This window comes from Furipterus horrens, unplaced genomic scaffold (genome assembly GCF_987537825.1).
Source record: "Furipterus horrens unplaced genomic scaffold, mFurHor1.1.pri manual_scaffold_2, whole genome shotgun sequence".
NCBI classification, from domain to species: domain Eukaryota; kingdom Metazoa; phylum Chordata; class Mammalia; order Chiroptera; family Furipteridae; genus Furipterus; species Furipterus horrens.
In genome coordinates this window covers 148,901,929-148,917,566 of record NW_028327172.1, presented here as the reverse complement: position 1 = coordinate 148,917,566, position 15,638 = coordinate 148,901,929, and the positions used below count along the sequence as shown (strand labels likewise).

At 38.3% G+C, this 15,638-nt stretch overlaps 1 protein-coding gene across 1 annotated transcript in view; it reads left to right on the top strand.

The window, feature by feature from the left end:
• The window catches only part of CUNH10orf67 (chromosome unknown C10orf67 homolog), a 125,845-nt gene that overhangs the window by 2,320 nt on the left and 107,887 nt on the right, over nt 1-15,638 (top strand). Inside the window, exons 2-4 of the mRNA XM_090267368.1 lie at nt 6,765-6,885; nt 10,422-10,565; nt 11,831-11,905. Of these exons, the coding sequence (XP_090123494.1) occupies nt 6,765-6,885; nt 10,422-10,565; nt 11,831-11,905 (340 nt within the window). The remainder of the gene's footprint in view (nt 1-6,764; nt 6,886-10,421; nt 10,566-11,830; nt 11,906-15,638) is intronic.

Here is a 15,638-nt window from a genome sequence, read left to right as displayed (position 1 = left end):
GTCTATCTGCACCGCCGAGAATGGCTGTGCAGTCCGACTCGGGAGTGACATGGTATCTGTCTCCTCCCATGTTGAATCGACATCTTGTGATGATGCTGAAGCTACAGAGCCTGGGCAGGGTAATATGGAGGGTCTGCTGTTGCCCATGCAGCAGACCCCCCCTCTCTTCGCAGCTGAAGGGTCCAAGGGAAAGACGGAGTCGATACAGCTTGGGTTCAGGTGTGCCGCAGGAGTTGCCGGTGTTGACTACAACGTCAAACCGCCTTAGGGACTCCGGCTCCGGATTTTCTGTCGGGGTTTACTCCCTTAGCCTTTCCCCTGAAGAGGTATGCCGCAAGGCAGCGGAGGTTTTTTGGAGTCAGAGTTTTCCTTCTCTGATGTACCCTGACTGGAAGATCGAACCAGCGACACTTAGCTCGCAGGCCGACGCTCAATCCACTGAGCTAAACCAGCCAGGGCAAATGCACACATGTAATAAATGCATATATTATGCACATATATATGAACTTGGATAGGTCTCAAAACATAGTAAGTGAAAGTACGATACTGTAATATATCATTTATGTAAAATTTCATAGTATGTACAAAACAATATTTACCATACATACCCATGAACAATATATATAAGAGTATTAAAAGTGTACTAAAAAGTTACACTTTAAATTCATGGGAGCTTCTGTCCTTGAGAGGCAGAACAATGATGTCAACTTTATATATAATTTGTTTTATTAAAAAAATAACAAATAATATAACACTGACAGCTGTCAATTCTGAGTGAGTTAGGTGGTTATTTTTTCTATTATTCTGGATACATTAGTCAATTTTCTGGATTGTAAAAAAAAAAAAACTAATAAAAATTACCAATAATCTTAATTCAACTGTTTAAATACTGAAAAAATAATAGAATTCATCTTGCTAAGAATACAAGATAAGCAAATGAAGTAAATTCCAGGTCAAGTAATTATGCTGACAGAGCTTACAAAAAGTAGAATAAAATATGAGGTAAAGAATTTTGCCCTTAAACATCTTCCATATAATCGGTAGTGAGTTCTCTTTAATTTCCATATTTCCAATCTGATAGCTATCACTAAAATTTGCATCTAAGCCCTGAAACAATAAGTAGAAGTCCAAAAATAAACGAACTCACAGTAGAAAAATAGAAGTTTAATAATATATATACCTCCCATATACATGAAAGATACCTAGGAAAACTAAGTAAATCCCTGAAAAAGCTGAAGCCACCACCTTAATAGCCTCTCCAGCTACAGACAAAGAATGTTATGGAAGGTTACCAGGGAAAGCATAATAAACTAAGGGAAGATTTATCATGCCCATTTTAAGTCGGTGCCTTCTCCATTGATAAGATCCTCTTCCTGTGATGCACTCATCCTTCTCTTCCTGGTACAGAGAAGGAGATCCTTAAAATGGAGATTTTCTTTATAAATGTAAATTTCTCTTACAAAAGAGCAATCTCTACTGTTTTCAGAGCTTCTCCTGAGTTTCTCAAAATAATTAGTTCAAAATAATCTTTATGCCAAAGAGGCGTTTTGGGGAGTGCCATAACCTATTACCCTTCTAGTGTGAAGTTTAATACAGAGGTCTAGGCTGGCTATATTGAAACTGGGTACAGAGCAGGGGAGAGCTCCCCAAAGTCCCCACAGCCCATGACTGGGGTGTGGGGGGAGGAAATAATTCAGCTTTTAAGGTACTTTGCATATCCATGGCAAGATGGTAGCTAGATAATAGCTGTGCTCCTTCCCCAGGGCAAAAGGTGTGGTGACTTTCAGGATTTAAAAGGAAGGGAAGGCAGCCTTGAAAGAAGGAACTGTTGAGGAAGTGTGATGGAAGTGTGCTGTGGAGGAGGGGCATGTTGTAACAGCCATGTGGGAAACAGCAAGCTGCTATGCAGTTTGTAGTCAGGATTTGGCCTAGTGACCTGGGCTGATAAGAAAGCAGGCATGATACTGCTTTTATCATGCTGGGTCTAGCTGACTCTGAAGCCAGCAAGGACTCTACTTTGCAGACCTGGACTCTATCTGGACTCTTGGAACTCAGGACATATGGAGAGGACACTCTTAGGACTCATGTCTTTCCTGGACTTCACCATGATCCAGTGTAACATGGCACATGCTTTCCTGGACTATTATACGGAGGCTGAAGACAACATAGGCCAGATCCTGAAGGAGAGAGCTGACAGATAAGGGATGGGGAACTGCTGGGTTTGGTTTTGGTTTATAGCTTTTTAGAGAGCAAGGGAAGTGCTGGGTTTCATGGGAGAACAGGGCTCCTATCAGAAGTTCTCCCAGCCATCCCCATCACCACCACCTCGCCCCTCGTAAGGTTAGAATATTGTAAATAAAGACCTGTTTTTCTCAACACTAATCATTGGTTCATACACCAAAGTGCCACCTGAATGAACCCTGATTTGCTTGGTAACAGTATTAACTTGGGAGTAATTGCCACAAAGATGGATCTAGAGCTGGGAGACTTAGTGAGATAACCTAGGAAGTGAACATACAAAGAAAAGTCTCATTGGGCCTCAGGGCACATCAAAATTGTGTGGTATTTAGAGGGGGAAAAAAGGGCAATATTTTCTTTATTTAAAATTGAATAGTACACCACAGTGAAAGTTTAGCACACCTAATGTTACGAAACCCACGTGCCTGACTCTTCAAAAGGCCAAACTCAAAACATCAGAGCATGGAGTAAGGAAAGATTTATTGATCAACAAGGTGCCAACTGAGAAGATGGGAGACTTAGTAGTGTTTCAAATCCATCTTGCTTGTTAGAGGAGGTTAAGGGCTTCTAAGGGATTGGGAAAATGCATATGCAGCAGTGCTGGTGAGGCAAGTTTTAATTAAAGGACCTTGGAACTGTGCCATTTATGTTAAAGGAGCAAACAGCAACACTGGCTCTTCCTGGACAATGGGGCCTTCACTTCTGATAGGGTTCCAGTGTTCAAGTTTCAGTTTGTCCCGTCCTTTGGTTTTGGGGAAAGGTGGGAATGAGGCTGGTTCCTGGTGCCCCAGTTGGAGGTCAAAGTTCTGTGCTCTGCACAAGTTTGGGCTGCATGACTTGTGATTTCTATCTATTGTCTCTGAAAAGCAATTCAGTATCTTGTTAAACATGATAGGACCGTTTTGAACTGGTTACACTAATGTCATTTTCCTTGACTCATTCATTAATGAGTATTTATTAGAATAAACTATTCTAGGATGCAGTGAGAAGTGCCATTTTATTCTATTAGCAAATATTCATTTATCTGTTTTGTATAATTAACACATTAATTTTGTATCTAGTTTGTTAAAAACTATAATTGTTATCTTTCCAAGACTGTATTTTATGCATAATAGCCAAGCTATTATTCAGAAATCAAATTGTTGAGACTATAAATAAGAACTGTGTAGGAATCACTTAGCTAAATTTGTTGTGATGTGGGTTTCCATTCTAAGAAGTGGGGTTTTCATCTATAATTAGAGACAATGGGATTTAACAGGAAATTGAAGAATGAACCTTCAGGTTTCTCTTGGATTCTGAGGGGGCCGTAATTTTCTGACTCAGTCCTACAGTAAATTAGGACATGAGGAACCTTAGAGCCACAGTCCTGCTCTCACTAGGGATGGAAAATAGAAACCTGTCACTCCGGGCCTATGATGTTAGATGAGTTATTTACATTTTCTGAACTCAGTTTCCACATCTTCAAAACAAGAAAGTTAATATCTCTCTTAAGAGATTATTGGGAGGATAACCTGAGGAGAAAATGTGTGTGTTGATGCATATGTCTTAACAAAGCACATGGGACAAGTTAAGTACTCAATAAATAGGCACTAATCATTTTTAGATACTTTAGAGGGGTTATCTGTAAATGTTTTGAACTTGGTTTAAAAATATTATATTGTAGTATTTTAGTATTATGACGCCAGAGGAATAACTGAAAACAGTATTCCATATTTTAAAATCATACCCTGAAAATATTTTTTATATTTTTGTATTTTTCTTTTCAAGCTTTTTTGAGATATAATTGACATAGAACATTATATATTTTTAACATTAACTACCCACAGTACATATACCTACCACCCACAATAGATTTTTTGCTTATAAAGAAAAGAAAAGAAAAAACACAGGTCAAGCTTAATAAAAAATGAAGTTTAATAGTAAAAAGGAGGGCTTGGCACTGAGGAGGTTGAGGACTGCACTCATGGACTGGAAGGGTGAATCACAGAGCTCTGTCAAACGTGCAGCATTGTAGATTAAAGGAAGCAGGTCACATTTAGGTGGCAGTTTCTATTTATTATATTGATGTAGCAGCACTCAGGATCCAGAGAGAAGGCAGAAACCTCACCAGTTTTTGAACAGGGAATATTTTCTTTTCTTTATTAAACATGAACAAGGATTTTTAACTAGTAAAGGGCAATAAAGTGGTAAAAGACTTAAGCAGTATTGTAGTTGCAAATACATGCAGTAGTTGTGACTCCCAAAGGCTGAAATTAAGTCCTCTCTCAGACATGGCTAGTGGCAGAGAAACTTGCCAGAGCTCAGAGACCCCAATCTTCATTCCCATCAGTACTGAGTTCTCAAAGTCTTGCTTAATTTTTTTGTAGGGGAAGAGATGTAATTTTCCTTTTACTCTTCTGAGTGCTTGGCTGAGACCCCCTTGTAATAAAACACAAGTTAACAAGAGAAAAACAGAAGTTTAATAACACATATACCTCCTATAATTTGAGAAAAACAAACAAACACATATATATTTCCTATATACAAGGGCAATGCCCAGGTAAACTAACTCCTGTAAATGGTCCAAGCCACCACCTTAAGTATTATTTACAGCTAAAAACTAAAGAAGATGTTGGGGGGAGTGGAGGGAAAACCAGTTATGGGAGGTAATCAAGCAAAGCACTGTATGATCATCATACAAATTTAAGCCTGAGCCTTCTCTACTGATGAGTTTCTAGAGATTGAATTAACCTTCTCTTCCTGGTCCAGGGAGACAACCTTACAAATGGAAATTCCTTTATAAATGCAAATTTCCCTTACAAAGGGGCAACTTTACTCAGTTTGGGGAGTTTCTCCTGCACTTGCTGTTTATTAAAAATAAAGAGCTCAAGGTAATACTTATGCCAAAGAGACATATTTTGGGGTGGCAAATTCTGCTCCCCTTCAGCATGGAAATGCTAAGAGGCATCCCAGAGACTCTCCTGGGTTCCAAACATAGTTTCCCTGATTCCACTATATACCAATAACTCAATGAGAAGCAGTCACTTCAGCCCTTAGAGGAGTGACCACTTTCTCTACCTTTGGTTAAGTGTTTCTGAGGAGGAAGCATTCTCTCCTGGAAATTAAGACCTCCAAGCTAGCAGGTCATGAAAACGTTGGGACAGGAAGAAATTTCAGAGTGTGTGATTAGGTATATTAGCATGAGAAGCCAATTCCACATCTACCTTTTGATTCCTGGACCTATAGCATGGAAGACAGAGCACCACTACTGACTCAGGGTGTATACTGCATCTTGTAAGACAGGATCACCTCCTTTCATGGATTGGTCTCTTAACTGCCATAACTGAATCTTCAATAAGCTATTCTACCTTTCCATTAGGCAGCCACTACTGGGTGATGGGACGTGATAAAACCAGTCAGTTCCATGGGCATGAGCCCATTGCTGTACTTCTTTTGCTGTCAAATGGGTACCTTGAGCAGGAGTGATGCTATGCATGACATCATGATGGTGCATCAAGCATTCTGTAGTGCTTTATCAAAGGATGGTGGTTCTGGCAGATGCGTTATGGTCAAGGAATACAAATTGGTATATAGAATATATGTCTGTCTCAGAGGGTCAATGTTATCCACTTGCCACCAAGTGGCTGACTATCCTGCTTGTTGGTTAATATTTCCATATTAGGGACTCAATATTGATCTTTGCTATTGATTATGTAACAGAGTAGGGGAAGGATCCCCAAAGTCCCCACAGCCCATGGTTTGGGGGATGGGGGAAGGAGATAATTCAGCTTTTAAGGTACTTTGCATAACTATGGCAAGATGATAGCTAGATAATAGCTGTGCTACTGACTCAAGGCAAAAGGTGTCTGTGATTTTCAGGATTTAAAAGGAAGGGCAGGCAGCCTTGAAAGAAGGAACATTTTGAGGAAACACGATGGAAGTGTGAAATGAAGGAGGATGTAGTAGTAGCCATGTGGGAACTTCCATGCTTGGCTTAGTGAAACTTAGCTGAATTCTCATTCAATCTGCCATGCAGTCACATACCCTGCAGCCTCTGGAAAACTCCACTGACCACTTATGAAAGAATTAAAGTGGAAAACGCAAACAAAATCTTAATATTATTTTGAAAATAATTTTGACCTCGTGGGTTCCCTGAGTGTCTTGGAGCCCCCAGGGTCCTCAGACCACACTTTGAGAACCACTACCTTGAACTACTTTTGCTTGATATGCCTGTGCATAATTTATAATGGTTTCAAGTGGTAGCACACATAAAATAGCAGATAAGATATTTAAAGGAGGATTATAAGTCGATCATATTTCAGAAAATGGAAATGAGTATCAGTGGAGCAAAATGTCACAGTCCAGGGAATTGGATAATCCATCAGAGTTCTGGTGAAAATCCCAAATTATCAGCAGGTAATTCGGAGGTTTCCTCACTTTACCAATTCCTCTTTAAAATATAATATGATTTACTCAAAAATAAACTCAGTAACATATATTTTAAGGAAATATCTACTACATAAAACACATTTAATCTTTTTTTTTAGACTTAACATATCAGATGATTTGAAAGTTGGCTTTTTTAGCACAGACCATGCTACTCAAACAGATTCCAGTGAAATTTTGCCATTAAAAGAGTTAAGCTCATCTACACAAAAGCTAGTGCAGGTAAATCTAGATTAACTTGAAAGTTCTGAGATAATTTTTTAAAGTATTAATTGCCTTTATGTATCTTTTCTTGACAGAACTGAAATGATTTAAAAAATTTGAAATATTATCATCTTTTACAAACTGAACTAGATGTTTTTAAAAGTTATAAATAAGTCCCTGGCCAAGTGACTCAGTTGGTTGGAGTGTTGTCCTGTACACTAAAGAGGTTATGGATTTAATGCCCACTCAGGGCACATACCTAGGCTGTGGGTTCGATCCCCGGTCAGGGTGTGTTCATGAAGAACCAATTAATGTTTCTCTCATCCGTCCTCCCCTTTCCCTTCTCCCTCTCTCTAAAATCAATGAACATATCCTCAGGTGAAGATTTTTAAAATTATCAATATGAACCACTTCTTATATTTACATCATATTTAAGTTGTGCTTATATATGTTGTTTAATGAGGTGTTTTGCTACTCTTTGGAATTCAACATCTGTAAACATTTTCTGTGTATGCTACTTTTTAAAAATAGTAGAATGTAGAGAATAATATATATAACAAATAACTGTGTTACCTAACATGTAACTTTGTCAAAGAGTTCCTTTGGACCTTTTTTGACTGTAAAGAAAGAGAACATTTCATATATATCAGACATCAAGAGTTATTATAAAATTTCCCAGTTAATAAAATTGTCATATGGGGTAGCATCCTACTACTATAAATACTCTTGTGTACTTTGTTTCTGTTTTTTTCACTTAACAATAGAACTTGGAAATCATTCCATAATAAGGTTTCCTCGTTTATTTCACAAGTACATCATATCACAAAAATGTGCATATTTATTTAACTATCCCCCTATTGATGGACATTTTGGTCATTTCAGTTTTTTCCTGTGATAATTCTGTACATATTCATATGCCAGTAAATCTGTGGTGTAAATTCTTAAAAGTGAAATTTCTGAGTCAGAGAATGTATGCATTAGTCATTTTGAAGGATATTGCCACACTGCCCTGCGTAGAGATTGTACTCCCACTAGTAACCTCTGAGGCTGTCTCTTTTCCTACATACTTTCGAATTTGCTGTCTTTTTAACTGCCTTCAGGAAAGTTTTATAACTGTATTCCCTTGCAGCTAAGGATGTCCAAATGACTAAGTTCTGGTCAACAGAATTTAGATGGAAATGTTACATGGCAGCTTTTGGGAACCTTCTTAAAGACACAGTTCACATGCAATTTCTATGACTTTATTTTCCTCCTCCTCTCCCTCCTCCCACTCCCTCCCTCTTTTCTTTCCTTTTTATTCTCCACATATTCAAGCTGTTGCTTGTATTTTGGTCATATTAGATCTAGAGTTTATAATATATATGGGAGTCTTGTGGTCCAGCAGAAGTTTGACCACACCAGGATACTTATGCCTCCCTTCTTCAGAACAAGCAGTCTGTATAGGGCTGGTTCTTCTAACGGCAAAGTCATTTTACTTGTTCCTGCAATTTAAGGGGTTTCTTAAGACCTTTCTTGCTCTAGGATATATTTTTAAATAATTTCTTAATGTAGTACCTCTATATAAAGAGAAAGGAATATGAGTCAGTGTCTGTTCAAATCTGGGCTTTCCTCTTACTGAACCCATAATGTTAGACTAATTAGTCACTTAACCTCTCAAAGTTTTGTTATCCTCATCTGTAAGATAAAGCCTTGCAGAGAGCATGGGGATACTAAAATGAGATTCTTCCCAGGATGCTGGTATACCAGGCATCAAATTCTAAAGTGGGTGTGAGTTAGAGCCTATTTGTAGAATTTGGAAAGGGAATGTTGCAAATCAGACCAGTGACTCTTAGCTCTTAAATCAGATCAAGGGCAATAAAAGGGGGGATCAAGAAGTGAAGAGGAAAAAAAATGGCTGGAGCAGTTTCTTTAGAAAGCACTATTGCCATGCTCTTTGTGGGGGATGGAGCAGCAGAAGTGATCTTCCTCAGCTAACAGCTAGTAAGGCAGGCTTCTATGGAACTTGAAATGTTTGCTGTTATTGGAAGACACAGAGGACTAGTGCTTGATCCATGTGTAAGGAAGCTAAAGTGGGTTGTAACAAGAAAACAGAGTGGCTAAATTGGGATTAGTCTACACTTCAGAGTGATTGTTTTCCATGGGCCGGATGTAATCTATGAGGGAGGGGAGAGAAGGAGAGGAGAGAGGAGGGAAGGTGAAAGGAGGAGAGGAGAGGAGGGGAGGGGAGGGGAGGAGAATGCTAGCCAGTGTGGGGTAATTCTGGGTCCTTTCTAGGAGAGTGATCTAGAAGGACAGAGGACCCACAAAAGCAGGGAGAGGAAAAAGAACTCCAGATTCACAGAAACTGAGGAAGAAGCGGCAATGATCACCACAGTAAAGAAGCATCTGCTTGGGTCACTATGCATCCACAGGAGACAGGGTCCTGGCAGGGAAGAGGGTCCCAGCAATGGGAATCTCTAGAGAAGCTATGTCAGTGCCCAAGGGAAGAAGAGTTAGTTCTCTTGACCTGTCAGTCTTGAGTGAAGCCACCCCACCAGGTCAGAACCACCATGCTCCTTTATCCCCTCTGCTTTGTCCATGTAGGAGACACAGCAGCTAGAGTGTGAAAGGAGAGGTGAGACAGGAGAGAGTTCAAGAGTAAATAACACTTTTTTCCTTAAAGACAGGCAGCTGCCAACTACTGCCCTTAGCGTTTGGTGTACAGGAAGAAGTCTCACTGGTGAATGAAGTTGGAAGTGGTCATATTAACTCAGAGTGGTCATATTCCAAATGATATTTTGAGGCTGTGATTTGAGTGATGGTAGGATTTTCTTTTCTCAAGAATGAACAAAAGTCATGGAATTGGCCTAGAGTTTTCATTCTGGCCAGGGGCAGATTAACTAGCAATACACTTTAAATGGATGGTGGGTAACAAAAATACATTGTGTTTTAATGATCACAAATACTAATAATCAACACATTGGTTATACATTTAAGTGGTTAACTAATAGACTCATAACAAATAGCTACTTTACCCATCTCTTTTGACCCAAAATTCACATCTTTAAAACTGTACCTTTTGAGGTATGAAAAAGGATCATTGTTAGCATAGGCATTTTATTCTCTATGAGAGTAAATTGCTAGTAACCTCTTCTCTTTTCCTATTAGCTTATATTCCTTCAGCATATTAACTGGACTTCCCAATACTGTATACAGTATTTGACAGGTAATCTTAAAAGGCAGTCCTGGCTGGGTAGCTAAATTGGTTAGAGATTTCTCTCAATACTTTAAGGTTTTGAGTTTGATCCCCAGTCAGGGCGCATGCAAGAATCCACCAATGAATGCATAAATAAGTGGAACAACAAATCAATGCTTCTCTTTCCTTTCCTCTCTCTCTAAAAAAAAAAAAAAAAAAAAAAAAAAATCAATTAAAAAAATAAAAATAAAAAAGACAAGACAGTTCCCTGATCAAGTATCAGGTACCCAAGTTATATGCCCAAAACCAGGCGTGGTGTTACAGTCTTAACACAGAGAACCCTTACTCTGTACAATAATGTATGTTTTTCTATTTTTAGATGATTAAATCCCTTCAGGTAGATTTTGGGTTCCTGAAACAATTACTTCAATTGAAGTTTGAGGACCGTCTTAAAGAGGAGGCTTTCAATCTCTTTACTGCTCTACATGACAGGATCCTAATAATTGAAAAACATTATCAACAGGTAGAAGTACTCTCACTTATATATGTGTGTGTGTGTGTTGGATTGATCTTGTGCTTAGATATGTATGTACTACAGTTTTGAACTTAGTAACTTTTGAGGACAGGTAATTTGCATGTTCGTATCCGATGTAATAGTTACATAGAGCTACATACAGCTTTACTATGTGTCAGGAAATTTTCTAAGTATTCTGTATATGAATTTATTTAATCCTCACACTAACTTTATGAAGTAGTACCATTATTATCCCTCTTTTATAGATGAGGAAACTGAGGCACAGAAAGGTCAATTAACTTGCTCAAGATCACCAGTTTAAAACTGCTGAGTTTAGGTTCCAGGCCAGGCAGCTTGTTGCTTCAGATCTGGCTCTTAGCCCCAATTTTATGTGCTCTTATTTGTGCTTCAGTGGCTTTTGGGGAGCCAAAGACATGAAAACTCTGCTGCTTTGAGGAGTTTCTTAAAATCTTTGCCCATATTAGCATACTTATCTGTTATTATGAATAGGCATCACTCTTATTTCTTTGTTATAAAACAAAAAATCCATCTCCATTCTACGTAGCATTCTAAGTACCATGCTAAGCCTTTTAAATCAATTCCCTCTTCAGGTCCCTTAACAATCCTAAAATGGAAATGCTATTATCCCTGTTCTACAAATACAGAAACTGAGCTGTCAAGGTGAAGTAACTTGCTTGAGGGCAGACAGATAGTAAATGGCACAATGATATTGAAATCTGATTCTCTCTGACTCTAAACCTTGTTGTTGTTTACAGTCCATGCTGGAATCAGTGTTGGAATCAGAATCAAGGGTATTTTCCTAAATGTATTATCCTTCATTGCTTTCCTGAACGCCTATGGTCAAATGATTTGATTAATCAGAAAATAAGTAGTTTATGGATCAGTGCCTCTAGATTTCTTTTCATGAGCATAATCCTATTCAAAAAATAGAAGGACCAGAAGAGGATATGAACTGCAAATAGATTTTGCTACTTTTAATAGCAGTTCTAGAAAGACACTAAAAAGACTTTGATATGTAAAATGAAATAAAATCTTCAAATTATCGGTATTTATTTTATCCATGTGGACTCTATTGCTTTCAGTTAAGTAAAAAAAATGGAATGTATTATAATAGCTATAGCATTGGAGAAGTAGTTGCAACATTAAGTTTTTAGAGGTTGTGATGATATGAATGGTTTTATACCAAGTTCCTCCATAGTAGACATGAGAGTTGTTTTCATTATGGTGCTCACTGTATTTATTTTTGATTGCAGAATGAGGATAACATAAGAAAATGCTACAATCAGCAGTTGGCAGATGCCATAGCTGTTATCAGAGGAATGTACAAGGTGAGTTTTTAGTGCTGCACTGGGCAAGGCCAGCTTTATATCTTGCAGGTGAACAGTGTAGGGCTCACCACGACTGTTATATCAACATAAAAGAACTCAAACCTGTAGATAATTTTTATGAGTTTATTTGAGAAAAACTGATGACATATGCCAGGGACCAAGATCTCAAATGCTCTTCAGAATAACAGTTTTGCAGCTTATTTTATGCATTTAAAATTAAAGGGGAAATGTAAGGAATATCTTGTGAAGGTGGGAGAAAGCAAGGTGGCAATTGGATTACAGGCTAGTTAACAAGATTATGTGTTCTCTTGAGGGTGATTACAGTTTATTTCAAAGGTGTTAACCTAGGTGCACAGAAACAATGGATGGGGCTTGCTTAAGGCAAAGATAAACCTTTTATTAAAAAGTTATATGCCTGGGTGTGACTACCCACCATAATCTCTTAGGAATTTATGATCAGATTGCCCTGTAAGATTACTTTACATAGAGCCCTGTTAGTCATCTACAGTTTTTACCTGTTTTTTCAATTTTCAAGTTTCTTAATAGGAATCAGGCCTAGGATTGTTCACGCTCCCATTAAATAAAACAAAAGAACACTTTAGGGTGGTGGATATAACTTTCCAGAGACTGGAGGATTCCAGTCTGGTATCCAAAGTGCTGGGCAGGGCAGGTGATGAAGTAATCCAGCTTGCTTGGTGAACATGCCGTTCAATAGAAGAAGGTCAGACAGTCTTAAGAGAGAGTTCATCCGGTCCATAGTAAATCCCAGTGAACTGACTCTGACTCTTGATGGAGTAACTTTTCTAATGATGAGGACACTTCTATCTGCCAGATTGGAGCTTCACTTCCCTACATAATGGAAAAACTCATAGTTTTCAATGATCACTTTTTAGGCTTAGTAAAGACCTTGTACTTCTTTTTAGTAGTTATTGGTCCTTCATTTCAATATATGCCCATAAAGAAATATATTTTCATTACAGCAAATTGTGCATTGATTGCATACTTCTTTTCATAACACTTAACACGTTTGTGTTTAATTATGTAATTGCTTGTTACATGTCTCTGTTCTGTGCCAGACTGTAAGCCTTATCAGGGCCCAGGATGTTGACTGTTATTCACTGTTCTGTCTTGCCTCACTTAGCACTGTGCCTGGTATGTAATTAACAATCAGCTAAAAACTACAAAATGAATAGAAGTTTGCCTATTCTTATGGCAGATACTGGTCACTCAACAGTCATTCTCCCTCCTCCTTTTTTATTTTTTTTTAAACTAGCAGAAGCCCTTCTTACTCTACAAGCCAAAAATGTTAGACCCTTTCTTTCCCAAGTACCTTTTTAGCTATGACATAAGCATGGGCTAGGTCAAATCCCTGACCAATGGGACCTGAACATAAGTTGACTATGACATTTGGGGAACAGGTTGTTCTCACTAATTAACTGAGACTCATGGGAGGAAATGCCCTTCTTTCTCTTTCTCTCCTCCTGATGCTTGGAATTGCTGCAGCCATCCTAAACCAAAGACTGAGACACTTTGGATATGCTAAGCATGGCAGAGTGGAAAGGTAGAAAGCACTGGGGTCGCTGATGACATCACTGAGCATCTGAAGTAACTCTGGACTTGCCCTGCCTCTGACCCTTTTCTTTCATGAGTTAATAACCCCCTGAGTGTTTAAGCCACTGTCAGCTGGCCGTTTGTTCTGTTACTTGCAGCTGAAAATATCTATCTCAGGACCATTGCTCTGTCAACAATCTCTGAGTCTGTGCCCAATTGTGTTTCCAAAGGTGGCCTTGACAGTATCCCCACACACCTTCTCCTTGACCGTATTACCTTGCTCCTCCCCAACCAGAGGTAGAGCATAATCTCCCTCCGCTGAAATCAGGGCTGGACCCCACAACTTGCTCATAAGCACCAAATGTGGAAGAAGTGATGCTGCATGACTTTGGAGGCCAGGTCAAAAGAAGCCTTGCAGCTATATCCTTATATTTCTGCAATGTTTGTCTTCTGGATTCTCCTCTCTGAGTCCAGCTGCCATGGTGTGAGAATCCCCAGCTATTTTGGGGGTCTACATGGGGTACTGGGCCTTTAGCCCCAATTGAGCCCAGCCTTCAAGTCATCCAGTCTCCACCTATTCATTTTTCCCATCCAGACGTTATGGAGCAGAGATAAGCCATCTGCTGTGCCTGTCCTAATTCCCTGACCCACAGAGTTCATGAACATAATAAGTCGTTGTTTTATGCTGATAGGTTTGAGGAAATGCAACAATAAATAAATAGCTGGAACAGTATCCTTACACTCACATCAATAAGCAATTTCTCGAATACCTTTTTTGGATAGATTACAGTAGTCCCTCTCTATGTCACAGTTCACTTATTGTGGCCTCACTGTATTGCGGAATTTTAAAAAATATTATATTTAATTATTTATCATGAATTTTTTGCTATATCGCGGGATTTTGCGGTACTGTATACGTATGTTGTTAAAGTTACATAGGTTTAAGAGTGTAGAATATGTTTAAGAACATAAGTAGTGTTTATAAAAGTGTGGAAAAGGTTAATAAGGGACTGGGAATGGTTTATAAGTGTGTGGGAAGGGTTTATAAAGCCTTAAAATATATATAAATACTAAAATAAATGTAAGGTTCCTACTTCACAGATTTTCACCTGTTGCGGGGGCATCTAGAACACAATACCCGCAATAAGTGAGGAAATACTGTATTTCTCTAGTGGTTCTGGAAGCACAGTATAGCATTGTGGTTGAGAGTTAGCATAATGTATGTTTTTTAAAAAAAAGACTCTGGAGTCTGACTACTGGGGTTTAAATCCTGACCCTGCCACTTAATTGCTATGTGACCTCAGGCAAAATACTGAATCTCTGCCTCAGTTTCCTTGTTTGTCAAATGAGGATCACAGAAGTACCCAACTCAGGCCTGTTCTGAGGATTAAATGAAGTGATCTTTGTGAAGCACTTAAAGGGTGCCAGGCACATGATATGTGCAATATTAGCACTTGTTAAATAAACAAACACTTTCATATTTTCATGGCACCCCCTGGTATTTATTTTGTGTCCCTTAATTATCCTAACTTAGTATTTAGGTATGTAGCTTTCTGTCTCTTGATTGCAGAGTTCAGATATGATAAAGTGCCTTTAAGATATTTATAATCATTATCAATTTTTATTATGTTGAATCATATGAAATTGATATTTTTGGAGTCAAAAAGGTCAAATATCAACAATTTTATAAAATGGTGACAGCAAACATACTTATTTTATATCTAATCTTAAAGGGAATTAATACAATGTTTTGTTTTTTTTTTCAGTGTTTCAATATTATGCGTAATACTTGCTGTAGATACTCTCAGGCTATTTCTTTTGCTAAGAGACTTTTAAAAAATCATTAATGCATTTCAATTTTATAAAATGTGAATTTTATGCATCTACTGAGAGGCTATGTGATTTTTCCCTTAACCTATTTATAATTAATAATGTAGTAAAATTAATTGAATTTTTAATGTTAAATCAAACTTTCTTTGTATAAGCCCAACTTGGTTATGATACATCTTTTAAAAAATTGTTTTTAGTGTATTAATATTTTGTGGCGCACCTGAAGCCAAGCTGTATTGACTCCGTCTTTCCCTTGGACCCTTCAGCTGCGAAGAGAGGGGGGGTCTGCTGCATGGGCAACAGCAGACCCTCCATATCACCCTGCCCAGGCTCTGTAGCTTCAGCTTCACTG